The sequence below is a fragment of the Pteropus alecto genome, unplaced genomic scaffold, assembly GCF_000325575.1.
Source record: "Pteropus alecto unplaced genomic scaffold, ASM32557v1 scaffold63, whole genome shotgun sequence".
Classification (NCBI taxonomy): domain Eukaryota; kingdom Metazoa; phylum Chordata; class Mammalia; order Chiroptera; family Pteropodidae; genus Pteropus; species Pteropus alecto.
In genome coordinates this window covers 5,304,546-5,322,639 of record NW_006434897.1, presented here as the reverse complement: position 1 = coordinate 5,322,639, position 18,094 = coordinate 5,304,546, and the positions used below count along the sequence as shown (strand labels likewise).

At 34.5% G+C, this 18,094-nt stretch overlaps 1 protein-coding gene across 1 annotated transcript in view; it reads left to right on the top strand.

Moving 5' to 3' along the window:
- The window catches only part of HPGDS (hematopoietic prostaglandin D synthase), a 32,110-nt gene that overhangs the window by 3,439 nt on the left and 10,577 nt on the right, over positions 1-18,094 (top strand). The window contains exons 3-5 of the mRNA XM_006910738.2: positions 6,852-6,993; positions 12,847-12,939; positions 15,471-15,580. Coding sequence (XP_006910800.1) covers positions 6,861-6,993; positions 12,847-12,939; positions 15,471-15,580 — 336 coding nt within the window. The 5' untranslated portion in view covers positions 6,852-6,860. The remainder of the gene's footprint in view (positions 1-6,851; positions 6,994-12,846; positions 12,940-15,470; positions 15,581-18,094) is intronic.

Sequence of the window (18,094 nt, the reverse complement as noted above, 5' to 3'; positions counted from 1 at the left end):
ATTATTATTATTATTATTATTATTATTATAAGGAAGAGGGAAGTTTGACATGGTGGGTAACTTTGCTGTGTCTCTATGGGAAAGAATGAAACATTCTTAGCATAGTGACGAGCACATAGTCAGTGCTTAGTAAATTTTGGCCATTGCTATTACTATTAGCCTTCTCAACAAGGGCAAAGACTAGGATGAGGCAAGTGAGGTGAACGAGGCATCTAGGACACAAAATCTAAGGGGCCACTCACTCTTGGGTTGTACAAATGCCAATCCTATACCTGTAGGAGACTGAGTATTTCCTTGAGAGAAAGGGCCTCTTTTCGGCAAGCAAAGAAAAAAAAAGTTCAGAAACTTTATTTGTAATATTTTCTATCTCTTTAAGGTTCATTTTGTCGAAGCGTCCCCATGTTTTGCCAAGAATTGCATTTTATCATCATTTAGTTTCAAACATCATTAAGGACATTTACCTCAGGGTAGAAATTTGAACTGACAGCTGCCAAAGGCTATTTTAATTATTCCTCTCGCTTTGGATTTAATGTGAGGCTACCATTTAAAATGAATATTTAGTTGGTCTTTGATAGGAAAATAGATATCTTGCCTTGCTAATTCAAAGTTAAACATCCAGTGTTTGACTAAAATCCATAACTTACTCAATTAACAAAGATCCTTAGATTTCTCTATTGTCCTACGATTTAACTACAACCTGACAACTTTTCCAGAACCAAACTGGAAATGTTCAGGGATGCTGTGAATGAGAGAAATCAGTATTCTTTAGCACTAGCTGTTAGCAGGTAATACAGTGTTGTTAGTTAATGTCAATATACACAAGAATTTTCCATATAGACAATACCATCTCAGGTGATAGTTGCCTGAATCAAGCTGTTGCATTTCAAAACAGTATTGTCTGTTCAGTGAGAGTCTATACATTATTCTCTATTTATTACAGGGCAAATTTACATGTAGCAAAAAATCGTGAGCAAATTCACAAGTAATCTTTGTTTTTATACTTTAAACTCATAGGCATATATAAAACTGTACCTGGAATGCCCAATTTTCTTTTATTTAATAGTAATACTTTATGTAGACTTTCATGAATAAAATAAATTAGAATTAATAGCACTTAGGTTCTGGATTATTGTAAAATGGTTAATAATTCTTTATGTATAAGTTTCTTATCCATCAAAATTACTCCAAAAATTCCATCCCTGTTTCAGCTATCATCTGAAATCTTTAAGGTGCATGACATAGAAATTGAACACTAGCCTCCTTTGCCAGAGAGGTAAGTTTAAATTGATGTCACTTTTCTGACACAAACACTAGAATTTTTGAAAATATGTTTTACTCGTCTCTTATAGCAATATACAGAAGAGAATATTGGCTTAGTTAAAATGAAATGGTTTTATTACGATAGTTTATATTTTATCAGGCTACTACTACTGCAAACTATCAAACTACTACACTAAAATGTATCATTGTTATATTAAGTAAAAAGAGTTACAAACCTAAGAGAAAGAAAAGAAATACCCAAGACAGAACTTTTCAAAACACCATTATATTCCATATAGAAGATTTAATTTCTAAACCAGTTTAGCATGTATTAAAACTAAATCTTGTTTTGCATTTAATGGCTACATTCATATGAATTCACATGTGAAAGTTTCTATCCATGGTATTTATTAGTCATTATTCATATGTTTTTTTGAGAAACTATGTGTCTTATTTTTCAAACAGAATTCTAAGAGGGCTTTTTATTTGTCTGCTGAATTAGGAACTTTACATGACTTTCTTTAGAGTGGAAGGAAGCCAGTGGTTAGTTTAAGAATGATCAACTTTTTACTTCTTAGTTCTGTATCATTTCAGGAAATACATGCCGCTTTCCTTATATGGGATTCTTAACACAGAATGACAGTGGAAGGGCTCAGAAATGAAGCTAACAGGAAATAAAAGACCAGCATGACATTGCAATTTGCCTAGGCCAGTCAAATCATGTTTAGCTCTATAATCCACTTGGATGTTATTTGCATGTTTTATGTAAAGTTGGGGTCAAATTAAGTATATTGTTCCTCTTTTGTCTCAGAAGCATTTTCCTCTGGTCCCTTCATGTTCTCACTGTACTGTCATGTCTGTCGGGTATCTGAGGTTCTGTTTTCTAGATGCTATGGATTTCTGTATGTCTGAACAGTTCTGAACAAAGATCACATGACCTGAATTACAAGGTTTTTAATGTAAGTCTTGCTGTCTGGTAGGTCAAGTCCTCGCCTGTTCTCTTGATTTGTCTTGACTAATTTGGTCCTTAGCATTTCCATTTGAAATTTAGGATCAGGTTATATGTAGACTGTCTTGGATTTTGAATATAGACAATCATTTTGATTGCAAATAAGGACAGTTTTTGTCTCTTTCCACTCCTTATATATGTCGTTTATTGTCTTACCTTACTAAAATAACTAGGTCATCCAGGACTACATTGAATAGTAATAGTGAGGTTCTTTTTATTCCTGACATTAAATAAAATGCTTCCTTTGGTTCTCCATGTCTGATGTTTGCTCTAACTTTTTTGTAGAGCTCTAATAGGTTTAGGGAGTTTTCCTCTATTCCCAGTTTGCTAAGCATTTTTTTAAGAGTTTTGATCACAAATGAATGATTAACTTTATGGGTTTTTTAAAAAAATCATTTATGTGCATCTACTGAGATCATATGATTTATGGTTTTTCTCTTTTAATCTATTAATGTAGTATATTATATAGATACGTGTTTTGGTGTTGAAACATCTTGCATTTGTGGGATAAACCCTATCTTGTCATTACATTTTATTTCTTTTTATACACTACTAAAATTGAATAGCTAATAAGTTATTTAGGATGTTTATATCTATGTTTATAAGTAAGATTAGTTTATAACTTTCCTCTTTTAATATCTTTGATCTTTTTCCATTTTTCTATTATCTGAAACTACTTATAAGAGACAAGGATTACCTTTCCCTTGAAGATTAACTAAAATTCACCTGTAAAACCACCTGGGCCTGGTGTCTCTCATGGGTGTAACTAATTACCAATTCAGTTTCCTTATTGGTTATTGTTAAATGCAGGCTTTCAGTTTCTTTTTGATTTGATTGTGTCAGTTTATATCTCTCTCAAAATTTTCCCGTTTAAGGATTTAGATTTAGTGACATAAAATTATTTGTAGTGTTAGCTTATGATTTTTAATGACCTGCTTTATTTGCTGTTGTGACCTTTTTTATATGTAATATTAATTATTTGTGACTTTTCACATATTGTTCTCTTTATCAGTTTTACTAGAGATTTGCAATTTGACCCTTTAAAAAAATTTATAGAAATATCCTACTTTCAGGCAGGATGTCCCTCCAGTCTCCATCTTGTGTGCAGGATTTTATTCTCCTTTATTCTGAAGGAGCTAAACTCCTGGCTGGCCACCACCTCTCTCAGAATTTGGAATATTGCTCACTGCATTTTGTTCCTGTTCATTTTGGCCCAAAGTTTATCTTCCTTTTAATCCTAACTATAGATTTCCTTTTTATATTTAGTTTTTAATTTTTTTTGTGCTTGCAGCAGGATACGTTTATCAAAGAACATGATCTTGAGGATTTGAGTCCAACCAAATCACAAAGCTGAACTGTCTCCTCTACTAAGCTGGGAACTCTCTTTCTCCCTTCCTCTCTTCCCTTTTCTCCTCTCTTTTCTTTTTCACCTCTTACTATGTGTCAAACACTGTATTGGTACTTTACACACAATATTTTCCTTACCATTTTACAGGTGAGGAGACTAAAGCTAGGACCAGGTGAGTGCCCAAGACCATTCATGTAGTAAGTGGCAGGAGTGACTCCAAAACCACACATTCCCTTCACCATTGACATGCTCTGCCCTTGAACTTGTTCCTCATTGCATCCCTTCATAGGGCGTGGGATATGTTTTACCTTCCTCCTTTTAGTCCATCATCCTCACAAAATAAAGGCGTTAATAAAGCGAGATTATTATAACAGAGATATAATGCTAAATGCAATAAGAGGGGAGAATATATTCTCCTAAACACTATCTTCTATACATATCTTTAGCCCTTATTGTAAATTTCCTTAACTATTTTCATTGGCCATAGAAATATTTACCTAGAATTCTTCATGTTAGTTTTTATGCAAAAGCTTTATAAAATATAGAAAGGACTTTTAGAATCAGTAAATATTTCCAGCTACATTTACATTTACTTATTTTTCTTGTTATAAAAATGTGCACATATACTCTGAAAAACAAAAATCTTCAAGTTTGGGATTTTGTAGCTGTAACAATCAAGAAACCAGACTTTACTCCATAGAAAATATAATTATACAAGTGACTACAGGACTGTAATGGCAAATACAGCTTCATTAATAAGTTACAACTGTTGAAAGCGTGGTCTAGAAGATAAGCATTTGTCAGATGTTCATGGGCCTGTGCCAAATCTCAGATTTAAAGTTATATTTACAGAGAAATATAGATAACTATCAACCAATGCTAAGAATTTTTAAATATCTTCTTTACTGAGTGAAATGCAATATAAAATAGCGTGATTTTGCAAATTAGCAACGAACAACTCTTTTATTTTCACACAGAATTCAGGAGGTAGGCACTGATAGATAGTTATGTGGCATTTGATCAAATGAGAAATGGTTATATGTTTAATTTTTTAATGTTAACCATAATTGACATATATGAATCTATATAGACATGTTTATAAGAAAAAATATATAATTTCATTATTGTGGAAACATCGACCTATGACAACAAAAATCAATTTAAAATGTTTTCTAAATAGAAACTGCAACTAAGAATGATACTTTCCCCACTCTGAAGAATTTTTTTGGTCTTTTGAGGTTTAAAGCAAATAAATCAGGTACTATAACAATTGTGCTTTTTATTTGCCAGATAAAAATTTCCCCTTTATTATGATTATGTAAACGTTTTATTTTTTTCAGAATGAAACTTACTACTTTACTATTTTATTTACTATTTTTTGTGCAGTCAATATTTCCCACTTTTTATTTATAAGTTCAATATTTTTAAGGAACTTGAAAACAATCTCATTGTTCTGACGAGCACTTCATTTAGTCTCCCAAATTTGAACTCCCTGTATGCATATTTCTCCCCCAAAGGAATTTAGGACTGTAAATCTTGGAATTTTCATTAGTTTAGTCTAGTGAATTCTTCTCTCTACTGAGATCATTTCCTCACATATTGATATGTATGGCATGTACCACATTTCACTTGGACAATGACTGGACTGGCTAGTGGGAGTGGGAGAGAACAGAGAATGATTAGAGTAACTCTCTGTTTCTAACAAAGAGTACCACCTGCACACCACAACATCCAGACATGGAAAACCCAGGTCCTGATAAATGGATTTGTTAGGAATCACCTTCACATTCACTTCCTGGATCCTCAGGGTATCTAGATAGGCAACTCGACAGTTATTTCCAGTCATCCTCTCCACAGATAGACACCATGAATGCATGAACTTGAAATATGAGCGTGGCAATCTAGCTTTTTATGATTCTTTGATCTTTCTTGTGATGCGATTTCAGATGGGACTTTGTTTGGGGCTTAAGCCCAAATTTTCTTTTATCCATTAATATCTTTGAAAGACATCTTTAGCAGAGAATAAAATATTTAAACTTGCCACTTTAAATAAATTATTATTTATGAATTTATTTACGTAATTTATTATAATTATTATTTATTTTTAGTGTTCTGTATTCACAGTGTTTATTCTTCACTATAAAACCAGTTTAAAGTTATTATTAATAGCTAATAATTATTAAGTGTTTAGCATTGTGCTGTATGCTTAAATGTATTACCTCATTAAATTCCCACATCCATATTAGTATCTTTATTTATAAAAAGTGTGCTTTGAAATTCAGTGAGATTTTGTTGGCTAACCCAAAGATACACAGCAACTAAATGAGAAACTGAATTTCAAATGAAAATGTTTCTTTCTCAGTTACCTAAATATTATAAAATTACAATACAGTCTACTATTAGTGCTTAAAATAATTATTTATTAAAAAACGGAAATGAAATAATACAAATCACAGAAAACACAAAATTAAAGTGACATATATCTAACCAATATAGCTAGTATTAGCAAACTCTCCGAAATGTAAGAAAAGTTTGCAATTTTTCTTCCTTGCTCCTCTACAGAAGGAATGGAAGAATATGTTCACCATTGTCTCATCTCAACAGAGGTCCCCAAGATCAAGTTTGTTTGTATGGTGCAAGCACCCCTATAAACTCAACAGCATGCAACAGTAAGAAAGAAAAAAGCAATGTTTCCCAAAGCCTTTGATTCCTAGAGGGAAAAGCCATGGGTGAGGGAAGAGAGGAGATGACAGGTTGGCATGGCTGGCTCATGTTCCTCTTGTGTGTATCCTGCCTTTGCAGTCCTTACCCAGCTGTCCTCACGAACTCAGCTATGTCAGTGGAGTAAACAGCAAACCAAATGTCAAATACCATCTATTACAAGTGACTAAAGGCAGGACAAAAACATCTTAAAATGAAAAGTTTTTAACTCCATCTTCTGAAAGTAGGTGTGCAGATAACTTCTTACTCTGAAGTCTTTTTATAAATAAAATTTGAATTTGGTTATTTCTCTGGAATGTTCCAGCTAGTTCTTAAAAAGAGAGTCATGATCTTATTTCAAGTCATTCGCATATGTTATTAGAGTAGTGATTTATAATTCTGGTTTTAAAATATCCTCTAATACCTCCAGTTATCTCAAAAGATGTCATAAAGTTGTCAAAATGTCCCCAAAGAAAACTGTTGAAACATTTCTAGAGGGCTGTAAAAATAATTCCTCCATTTTTCTCTTTCCAGAATTATACCATGCCAAACTACAAACTCACTTATTTTAATATGAGGGGGAGAGCAGAAATTATTCGTTATATATTTGCATATTCGGACATAAAATATGAAGACCACAGAATAGAACAAGCTGATTGGCCTGAAATCAAACCAAGTAAGTAGTACAAATAAAAGTTGATGAAAATGTAGAGAAAATATGTTTCCAGAATTTTTGTCTTTCTTCAGGAAAATAAAAAATAAAGTTCTTTTTTAATCTCATATAGTTTTATATTGAGAAGTAGCAGTCAGACAAATTAAATAAATGCTATGTGACCCAGAGAATTTCCTGTTCAAGGTGAAAATACAAACATCACAGAAAGAGAATAAAAAGATAAATCAATATGAAGTTTTGTCAGAAGAGTTGAAATGGGGGAATACTGAAGTCAATATTCTTGACAATTGGAATTGGATAAATTTGCTACAGATATCTTATAATGTTTTGATGAGCAGATCAGCTATACCACTCCAAAAGAAAACCAAACTCAAAATGGCTTGAATAATAAGGAAACGGATTGTATCATATAACTGAAAATCCTGAAATAGAACAGTTTTCAAAGGATGGCTATATCCATTTTTCCTTCTCTGTGTGCTGGCTGCATCATGAGGCTGGTAACAATATGTTTGCTACAATTCCAGCTTCACAGTGTTGAACAGCAATATTGAGAGGATATATGAGAAAGGGTAGGTGAGAGAGGCTGCTTCCTTAAGTGTTCTCAGAAGAATGAAGAAAAACTGTTCCAGAAGACCTCAGCAAATTTCTCGTGTCTTACTGGCTCAAATTGGGTCACATGTCCATTTCTGAGTCAGTCACTGGCAAAAGAGATGAGAAAGACCTTAGAACCATCTAGTTTCCCTTGAAGTTGGGGGATGGAATGAATTTTCATTACGCATGTGACTATATGAGAGATAGGTGGATATACAAACATAATTGGAATCTGTTTGATCAGAGGAAAGAGCAAATGGACAAATTGGGCAGGTAACCCAATCAAAACATGATACTTAGCACTCAGGACAATGAGGAAGAATTAGAAATATTATTACATTAAACAAACAACAGTGTGCAGTTCCCAGTAAATTGTAAGTCATCCTCTAGATGCTTGTCATGTTACCTAGAAATACTAACTAAATATTAATTATATATCTAAACTTTGCATATTGATGACTGGATTATTACAAATTCACATAAAGATGAAGTTAAAGAAAACAACCATTGACTTGAAGACTATCTGGCACTTAGTAGATACTCTGCAGACTCTATTTTGTTTAATTTCTCTAGCATGCCTACATGAAATGTACTTTTGATTCTATTTTATATTGGGATAACTGAAGCACACAGAGTTTAGTTAATTTTTCCAGGTTCATAGCCCTAGCATGGAAGAACTGATTTTCAAACAAAGGTCATTTTAATGCTATAGGCCAAGTTTCTTGCACTAGATAATGCCAACAACAATAGTACCAGGATAGATGGTATATTAGCAATAAATATTGTTATATGCCTTTTGGAAGCATGAGTTCCTTAAAAGTCATTGTCCTTGAAATTATTATTTTTTCTTATGAGAGAATTCTTCTCTGGTGTGATAGAATATTTTATTTTCTGTTCTCAAGAAACTTTACCATTAACATCCAAACATTTCTCCTGATATCAAAATTTGTATATGGGTTTTTAATTCTGTGAACATAAAATAGGTGAAAATTAATTTTGTCCACTAATTAAGTTGAGATGAATAGCAAGTTGTGAAGATACTGCATATAACAAATTCTGTCTTTTAGTTTTTAGATATAAGTTCTTTGAATGCCTCATAACTTATTCTACCTTAATTTTTTATTATGTTATTGAAAATGGAATTGCTGCATTTTCTTAATATTTTTATAGAGTTGAAGGGATCTTAAAATTCAATATGGTTAGGATATAGTTTCAAATACTTTAACAGAGATCCAACACATAAATGGTTAAAGAGGATAAAAATTTATATCTTTTGTGTAAAAGCCTAATTATATACACTGTAATTTTGTTTTCTTAATGCATATGAGAAAGCAATTAAAATATTAAAGTAGTTATAATTATGTGGGAGAATTATTTCTATTTATCTTCAACTGAGAATTTTTTATGACAAATATATACTGCTTTCTGACAAAAATATAATAGGTTTAAATAACAAAACTAAGTAGAAATTACAGATAAAATATTAATATAATATCTGCTATAGGTCTGTCTTATATTCGTACAAATATACTTGCTGCCTTACTATAGACTTCAAATAGTCCCTCATCAAAAAAAGAATTTTGCCAAAATCCTTACCATAACTCAATATATAAGTCAAACTCTCCATATTTCTCAGATTATGGTTTTAAAGAATTAATGTGATCCTTGATTGAGGCCACAAAAATTAAGCTTTAAAAGAAAGGTTTTTTTTTGTTTTTTGTTTTTTAGAAATTAAGTAGTAAGTATACATAAATGTATGAAAATATATACTGTAATACAGGGTATCACTGTTAACCTGGACTTTAGACTCTGTGCTGTCACTAACTATAGCAGATCTTCTTCTAACAAGCAACTGTTTTTTTTTTTTTTAGCTTATAAAATGTAAAGATTCCACTAGAGGGTGCTTAACATCCCTTTTAGAATAAATAGTCAAGACTCCAGTTAGGATGGTGGTACAGGTAAATGCTGTGCTTGCTTCCTTTTACAACCACATCAAAATTACAATTAAATTACAGAACAACCACCGTTGAGAATACCTGAGGTCTAACTGAACAGAAGTTCTATAATTAAGCACATACAGAAAAGCCACCTCAAGACTGGTAGGAGGGGCAGAGACATGGAATGGGCTGATCCCACACTCTCATGTAGCGGTTAAAATTTGGGAGGAATGTCTTGGCTCCAGAGGTCCCTCTTGAGGCATAAGGGCTCCTAACTAACCCCACACTAGGATCTGCAGTCTAGGTTTCCAGTGCCAGTAAGAGAAGTCCCCGCTACTTCTGGATGTGAAAACCAGCAAAGATTGTGGCTGAGTGAGACAAAGGGTGGCTGGAGTTCCAGGCACTCTTTTTAAAAGGCGCACACACAAACTTACTCACTGATGGTTTCACTCACTCTGAGCTCCAGAGCTGGTGAAGCAGCTCGAAAGATGCCAGGGACACGTTGGGAAGAGTTGAATTGTATGACTTCAGGGCAAGGGCTGGAGAAGCAGCTTTTTCTAAGACAGAAATGCTGGCAGAAGCCATTGTTCCTTTGTTGAGCCCTCTCCCCCTCACAGCATGCTGATGCAGGTGGCTGCCATATTTGAGTCTCTATCAACCTAGCTAACACTGGTTGCCCTGCCCTGCAGATTCCATGAGACTATGCCCCGCTCAACTTGTGGACCCACCCAAGATGCTTCCAGTGGCTTTTCTATACAAAAGGCCTGTCTTGACTCATGCTGAACTTTCCTAAAATCTGTCACAGATTTGCAAACCCCAAACAAGCAGCATCTGGCCTCAATGTGTCCTGTACCTCTTGCTAAGCAGCCCCAACCCTGGCACTAGCAGTAGCCAACCTCAGTTCACAGCTTAGCCCCTCCCAGGCACCTCCAAGCCAGCACAAATGGGAACCATCTGCAGATCACTTTGTAGCTCCTGTGGAAGACACAGGCAGTGACCTCAGCCTGCAACAGAGCCCTTCCCAAGAGGCCCCTGAATCAAGACAACTGGTGGCCAGCTTTAGACCACACCAGGGCACTATCCATTCACCTCCGCAAAAGTCACTCCTAAAGGGCAGACTGGAAAGGCACCAGAGCCCCGCTAAAGCAAATCCTGCTCTATATGGTCAGCCCCTGCACAACAGGTTCTCCCCTGGTCATGGCCAGTCTTCACAATCAATCAGCCTGAGGGTCAGTCCCTTCTATTGGTGTGCAAACAGCAACCAAGGTTCAATTGCAACACGAGGGCACACACAAGTCACACAAGGGATAACCATCATTGAGAATCACCTGGGTGACCAGGTGACCAGGGAGACTGTGCGACTGGGTCCCAGAGGACACTTACTACATAAGGCCACTTTATTAAGACTTGGAGACATAGTAGTTCTATCTAATAATAGAAACAAACACAAGTAGGCAGCCAAAATGGAGAGACAAAGAAACATGTCTCAAATGAAAGAAAAGAACAAAGCTCCAGAAAAATAACTGAACAATATGGAGACAAGCAATCTACCAGATGCAGAGTTCAAAACGCTGGTTGTAAGGATGCTCAATTATTTTAATGAGAACTTCAACAAAGAGATAGGAAATATAAAAAAGAACCAGGCAGAAATGAAGAATGCAATAACTGAAATAAAGAATATACTAGAGGGAATCAACAGTAGATTAGATGAAGCAGAGAATCAAATCAACAATTTGGAAAATAAGGTAGTAGAAAACACTCAATCAGAACAACAACAAGAAAAAAGGAGAGGATAGTTTAAAGGGCCTCTGGGACAACATCAAGAGTAATAACATCAAGGGTACCAGAAAGAAGAGAGAGCAAGGGATTGAAAACCTATTTGAAGAAATAATGATGGAAAACTTCCTTAAGAAAATAGACATACCAGCTCAGGAAGCACAGAGTCCCAAACAAGATGAACCCAAACAGACCCACATCAAGACACATCATAATTAAAATGCCAAAGGTAAAAGACAGAGAATCTTAAAAGCAACAAGAGAAAAGTAATTAGTTACCTACAAGGGAGCTGCCATAAGACTGTCAGCTGATTTCTCAGCAGAAACTTTGCAAGCCAGAAGGGATTGGCATAAAATATTCAAGGGCCTATAATCAAGATTATTCTATTCAGCAAAGCTATCGTTTAGAATTAAAGGACAGATAGAGAGCTTTCCAGACAAGAAAAAGCTAAAGGAGTTCATCGCCACCAAACCAGTACTATAAGAAATGTTAAAGGGACTTTTTTAAAAAGAAAAATATGAATAATAAAATGGCAGTAACTATATATCTATCAACAATTTACATGTAAATTAAAAGACATAGGGTGAGATATGCATAAGAAAACAAAACCCTTACATGTGCTGCCTGCAAGAGACTCACTTCAGATTGAAAGACACACACAGACTGAAAGTAAAAGGAGGAAAAGAGATATCCCACGAAAATGGAAACAAACAAAAAGTTGGGGTAGCGATACTTAAACCTGACAAAATAGACTTTAAACAAAAGCTATAACAAGAGACAAAGAAGCATACAGTAATTTCACTTCTGGGTATTTATCTGAAGAAACTCAAAACACTACTTTGAAGGGACATGTGCATCCATATGTTCATTGCCGCATTATTTACAATAGCCAAGAAAAGGAGGCAACCATCAGTGAATAAATGGAGAAGAGGTGGTACATATATACAATGGAATGTTATTCAGTCACACCCAGAAAAATGAAATCTTGCCATCTACAGCAACATGGATGGACCTAGAGGGTATTGTGCTGAGTGGAGTAAGTCAGACAGAGAAAGAAAATATCATATGATTTTACTTATATGTGGAATCTAGAGAACAGGATGAATGAACAAACAAAACAGAAACAAGCTCATAGATACAGAGAGCATTTTGATGGTTGCCAGATTGTGGGGGTAGGGGTGGGTGAATGGGGGAGGGAATTAAGAAGTACAAATTGGTAGTTACAAAATAGTCATGGGGATGTAGAGTGTGGCATGGGGAATATAGTCAGCATATTGTAATAACTATGTATAGTGTCAGAAGGATATTGGATTTATCGGGGTGATCACTTCATAAGTTATATAAATGTCTAAGCACAGTGCTGTACACCTGAAACTAATATAATGTATGTCAACTGTAATCAAAAAATAAAAATAAAATTTTTAAAGAATAAATTTTCAAGAATTCCATGACTTTAAAATCATGTTTTGCTTCCACAATTATCAGTAAAAATGTAGTATTATAACTCTTAATTTTGTTATAGAAGTTGATTCTTTGCACATTTTGTTTTAAGCTCTTCCATTTGGCAAAATCCCTGTTTTGGAAGTCGATGGACTTAATCTTCATCAGAGCCTAGCAATAGCAAGATACTTGACCAAAAACACAGGTAATGTATTTACTGTGTTTTAAGATTTTTTGATAACTGAATAAAAATGATATATATATATATATATATATTTAGTATTCATTAGATAACTTTATTATTGAACACTATAGTACAAAGAAGAATGGAATTAAATGCTAGAGAGGTATAAATGTAACATCTATACCAATTTCACTTTCTAGGAGTTTCCTAGGCAATTTATTTTATTTTATATTATCCACTGCCCCTCCTACCCCACACCTCCTTTCCTCCAATCTCTTATTGGAATTTAGCTAAAAAAGCGGACAAGTAGGTCTGAAACCAGACTTTTGCAAGCATGTGTGATCAGAGAAGATTAACAGAAAATACATATAGCATATGAAGTTTGAAATTCCTCAGACTATTTAAATCATGTATTCAGTGTTCTTTATCCTAATCACACTGGGGAAAAAAACTAGAAAGGTTGTCTTCTTTGCTTCCACAGAGTGCCATCTGAGGCATCTTTAGTTGTTAGTTGGCTTCTGGATTGTTTTGTAAGCACCTGTACCTATGGCATTGATGAGGAGAAATTTAAAAACCTGTTAGTTCTTGTTTTTACTGGATGCCCTTTCTCCCATCCTTGTTCTTTTGTCTTCTCTCCCCTCATACTGCTCTAACACTCTTTTTGAGTAAACAGCTATGATTGACTTCCTTTATAATCCCTTTTTTTCTAATCAATCTGCAGAATCACCATGCCACCCTCCCAAACCTCCACACCTACCACAACCACAATGATCCAACCATACATACATGGTTAGCTCACAAATAAAATGGGCCATAATTACTAGACCTTTATTTTTTAATCAAAGTAATGTATGTACATTAAATATGCAAAAATTTATGTTGCACTAACACATATTTCAACAAATAAAATTCTTTGGAAGCTTAGAAGAGATGGAGACTACTTCTGACTCCATGGAAATTTGAATTTGAAGTGAAAATGACATTTGAATTGAGCCTTAAAGGATACCTAGAATTTAAAGAGGAAGACTTGAACTTGGATAGTGTTTCTCAAATGTTATGTGTATCAGGATCACTTGGAGGCTCATTAAAACAAAGATTGCTCAGCCTTGACTCCAGAAATTGTGATTCAATAAGTCTTGGTTAGGGCCCAAGAATTTGCATTCTTAACAGTTTCCTAGATGATGCTGATGCAGCTGGTCCATGGACCTTACTTTGAGACTCTCTGGGCTTGAACATTTCCAGCAGAGAGAAAACGGCATGAGAAAAATAAAAGAACTTCTAATTTGCACAGGGAAGGAGGGAGAGAAGAAGGAAGGAAGGGAGAAAGGAGTTTCTTAACTAGCAATACACTTTTCAATCTGTGTTCTTCAGTCAGTCATAAGTGCCATGAAGATAAGGAATTTATCTCTTTTGTTCACTGCTGTTGGAGTTGATCTACAGTTGAAGCCCAGTAATTATTTGTTGAATGAATAAAGAAGGAAGAGCTGGTAGGATGTGATGACTCCATTTTCAGATTTGTTAAAGGAGGTTCAGGAGACAAAAAGATACATAGAGAACTACCCAAAAGGAGGCTGAGAATATGGGCCTGGAATTTAGGACTAAAAGTGTTGATAAAGAGTCATTTGCATAAAATTAATAGTAGCATGGAATTTTGAGCATGGAAGTCAAAGTAGGATGAAAATGAACGAAGGGAACCTAATGTAACATTTGGAAGGACTTTTCAAGATCAGAAAGAAGGATCAACCTCTGAACACCAGAAACACAAAATACAGCTTACAGAAGAACTCTAGATCACTAAAACATTTTATTTTCCTTTAACATCTTTGCTGGTCTGATTTATACACAATTCACTCACTGTCAGTATATAGTTCCTTGATTTTTAGTAAATTGACACAGTTATGTAAAAGCAATCTATTTTAGAATGCTTCCACACTGAAGAATTTTAGATTGACACCAGTGAGAAAATATGTAGGGAGATTAATGATTTCTTAGCAAAATGATGGTTAATGAATGGCAAGAAAAAACACCTCTATTATTTTAAAATTGTAGTTTCCAGGATGAAAACAAATGCTCCTGACAAAAATGGTCTGTGAAAATGAAAATGATTCTTTTTACAAAATAAATGAAAATGTACATACAGGATTTTTATTGTAGTACTACTTATATTAGTTAAAGATTGGAAGCAAACCTAATCAGTTGAGGTTAAATGAATTGGGGGTATTTCTACTTAAAGGGATCCCATGGAACTGAAAAAGAACAAAGATGCCCTTATGGGACTTGTACGGAAAGATCTCTAGGATATATGTAAGATTTGCATTATTCTTATTTTCATAAAGAAACAATGGAAGAATACAAAAGAAACGAATAAAAGTAGCTACCAATATGGTAGTTCGTAAGGAGCAAAATGAGGTGAATGGGGGCAGGAATGAAAGTCAGTTTTTATTGAATACTGTTTTATATTGTTTTGAATTTTCAAACCATATGAATATATTGCTTATTAAAATTAATGTTTTATGTTTGTGGGCATAAAATGGTCTCTCTGTATTCCACAGATTTGGCTGGAAAAACAGAACTGGAACAATGTCAAGTTGATGCTATTGTGGACACATTGGATGATTTCATGTCATGTTTTCCTTGGGCAGAGAAAAAACAAGATATAAAGGTAATGTAATCAGTTTGTTATTACTGCTATTAATCATATCCACTTGGCAGACATTAAAAGTCCCTTTTTATCAAAGTTAGACAAACCTACAGTTTTAAAATACCAAATTATATTGAAAAGTTTAAAGCAAAGTACAGTGATTCTCTGCTCTACCTCTTCACAATAATCTCTCAGATGCAACCCTCTTTTTAACCCTTTTGGCTATTTCTTTAGGATTTATACATCTCCATATTTCTATAAGTTATGTAAACATGACTTACTTTGATTCACTAATTTTACATACTATGGACTTGTTATACTAATAAGAATTTAACTCTTTTATAGGCATCCTCTCTGCTTCCTGTTCCCCCAAATCCCCAATATAGTGATATTAAAAATGTTTTGGTTAAATCAATATTCAGTGATTACGTTAGTATGACCATGCAAATGTTATATGGAACTGTGCATTTGTATGTTTTGATTATATTTCCTTTATCACTTTTCCTCTTCAAAGTTAGTAATTGCCCTTTTTCACTTGCTTTATTCTTTTTATTTATTGTTATACCTTCCTACAGTATCCAATAGTCTACCAATATGGTTTTTCCACAAGGTCAATGGAGATATCTAGCCAGAGACTTCCACTCTCCTCTGTAGAACTGTCTCGTTTTTCTGTGCCTCTGTCATCATCAAACTCCCCATTATTGCCATTCTAGGGATCTTTCTCTTGAGTTGGAGTCCTGTCTCCTAGATGCCATCTTCTGTCTTTATCTCTTCCTTTGTTTCTTTGAGGGTACATCCTCCAATATTCTAAAGTTAAAATGAAGGCTCGTTGACAGGAGATATGATGGTGACAGATGGTATGGATATGCCTCTCTTCTGTGTCTCTGGTTTACTTGCCCTAGACAGCTGCTGGTGTCCAGTTGTCAATAGAGAATCTTTATTATCATCTCGAATGCTTCTTTTGATCCTTTCTTGGCTTAATTCTCCTGGTTTCTGTTCTTGTTTTTGTGAAGCAATCCTCCAATAGCTTATTGAGCATAGGAAAAAGTTGGGAGCTTTATTTGTCTAAAAATGGTTTGATTTCATCTTCATACTTGTTTCATAATTTGACTGGATATAGAATTCTATGTTGAAAGTAATTTTTCTTCAGTATTTGGAAAACATTTATGTATGGTCTTCTAGCTGTTGATTGAAAAGACTGAATTGAATCCGGTTACTGACCTTTTATATGTGACTTATTTTTTTTCCTCTCTGCAAGTTGGTAGACCACTTGTCCCTAGAGTTCTAAAATTTTACAGTGATTAGTCTTAGTATGATTTTCTTTTTATCCACTGTGCTATCTCATTTTTGGGCCCTTTAAAACCTGGAACTTGCATCCTTTAATTCTAGAAAATTTTCTTTAGATTTTACTGGTAATTTCTCCCCCTTTCTTTTCTTTGATCCATTATATTAGAATTCCTGTTATTCAGATATTAGATCTTTTCTCTATGACCTAGCTCTTCTTCTTCTTCTTTCTCCTCCTCCCCGTCGTCCTCCTCCTCCTCCTTCTTGCATTACTTGCAGGAAGAATTCAACTTTATTCAACAGCCCTTCTCTTGATTTCTAAGTCTGATACTGTGTTTTTAAATTTATAAAGGGTCTTTTTCTATGATATTCTGTTGTGTTTTTTTAAATGTTATTTTATATTTATTTAGTGTATACAATATCATCTCCTGGCCTATGGCATGTTTGTTAAAAGATGCTGTTTTTTCCTCCTCTTTGTTTTGGTCTCTGTCTTTTCCAGGAGTCAGACCATCCTTTATAATCCATGATGAAGAGTAGAGAAATTAAAAAGCTTACTTAAAGCTCTTGGCATGTGGATGGGGTTTGTTGATTTTGAGCATCCCTAGGCCATGTGGGGGGCAGGGTACTTCCCAATATCACTATCTTCAGTTATTTCCTCTTACACTTGAAAGAGCCCTAGAGAAGACTTTCAATCTCCTGCCCAGAGAAACAAAGGCCTGGCTGCCAGTGCTCCCACCAACAAGCAAAGAAAAGGCTGAGTCTCAGAATGTGACAATCAATAACACATATTCATTTAACTCCCCTATTTTTAATACATTATGTATGACAACTTCCAATCCAGAGGCCATCTGTGTCACCCTCTCCAGCCTTCTGCTAAGGATGGGGAAGAGGCAGGTGTCTAGCAGTATAAAATGAAGGAAGAAATCTTAAAAGTGATTTCATTCATGGATTTTCTCATCAATCCTCATTTTACCTCCTCCCTTACCTCCTTACCCCCAATTCTAGATATATCCTGGCATTTCCTGAACTATTTGAGGGTTTTACAGGGTTTTTGATTTTCCCTTTGCAGGTACTGTTCATCTACCTGCTTTACAGCTTCAAACTCCTCTCTAGTTTTCCACCTCTTCGTGGGTTCTATCTTTCCAAAATATGCATTTACTGTGGTTTTGGATTTAAAAAATGTGTACGTCATATCTGTCTTCTTTGTCCTGAATTATAAACATACCCCCTAAGTTATTCTCTATTATAGAC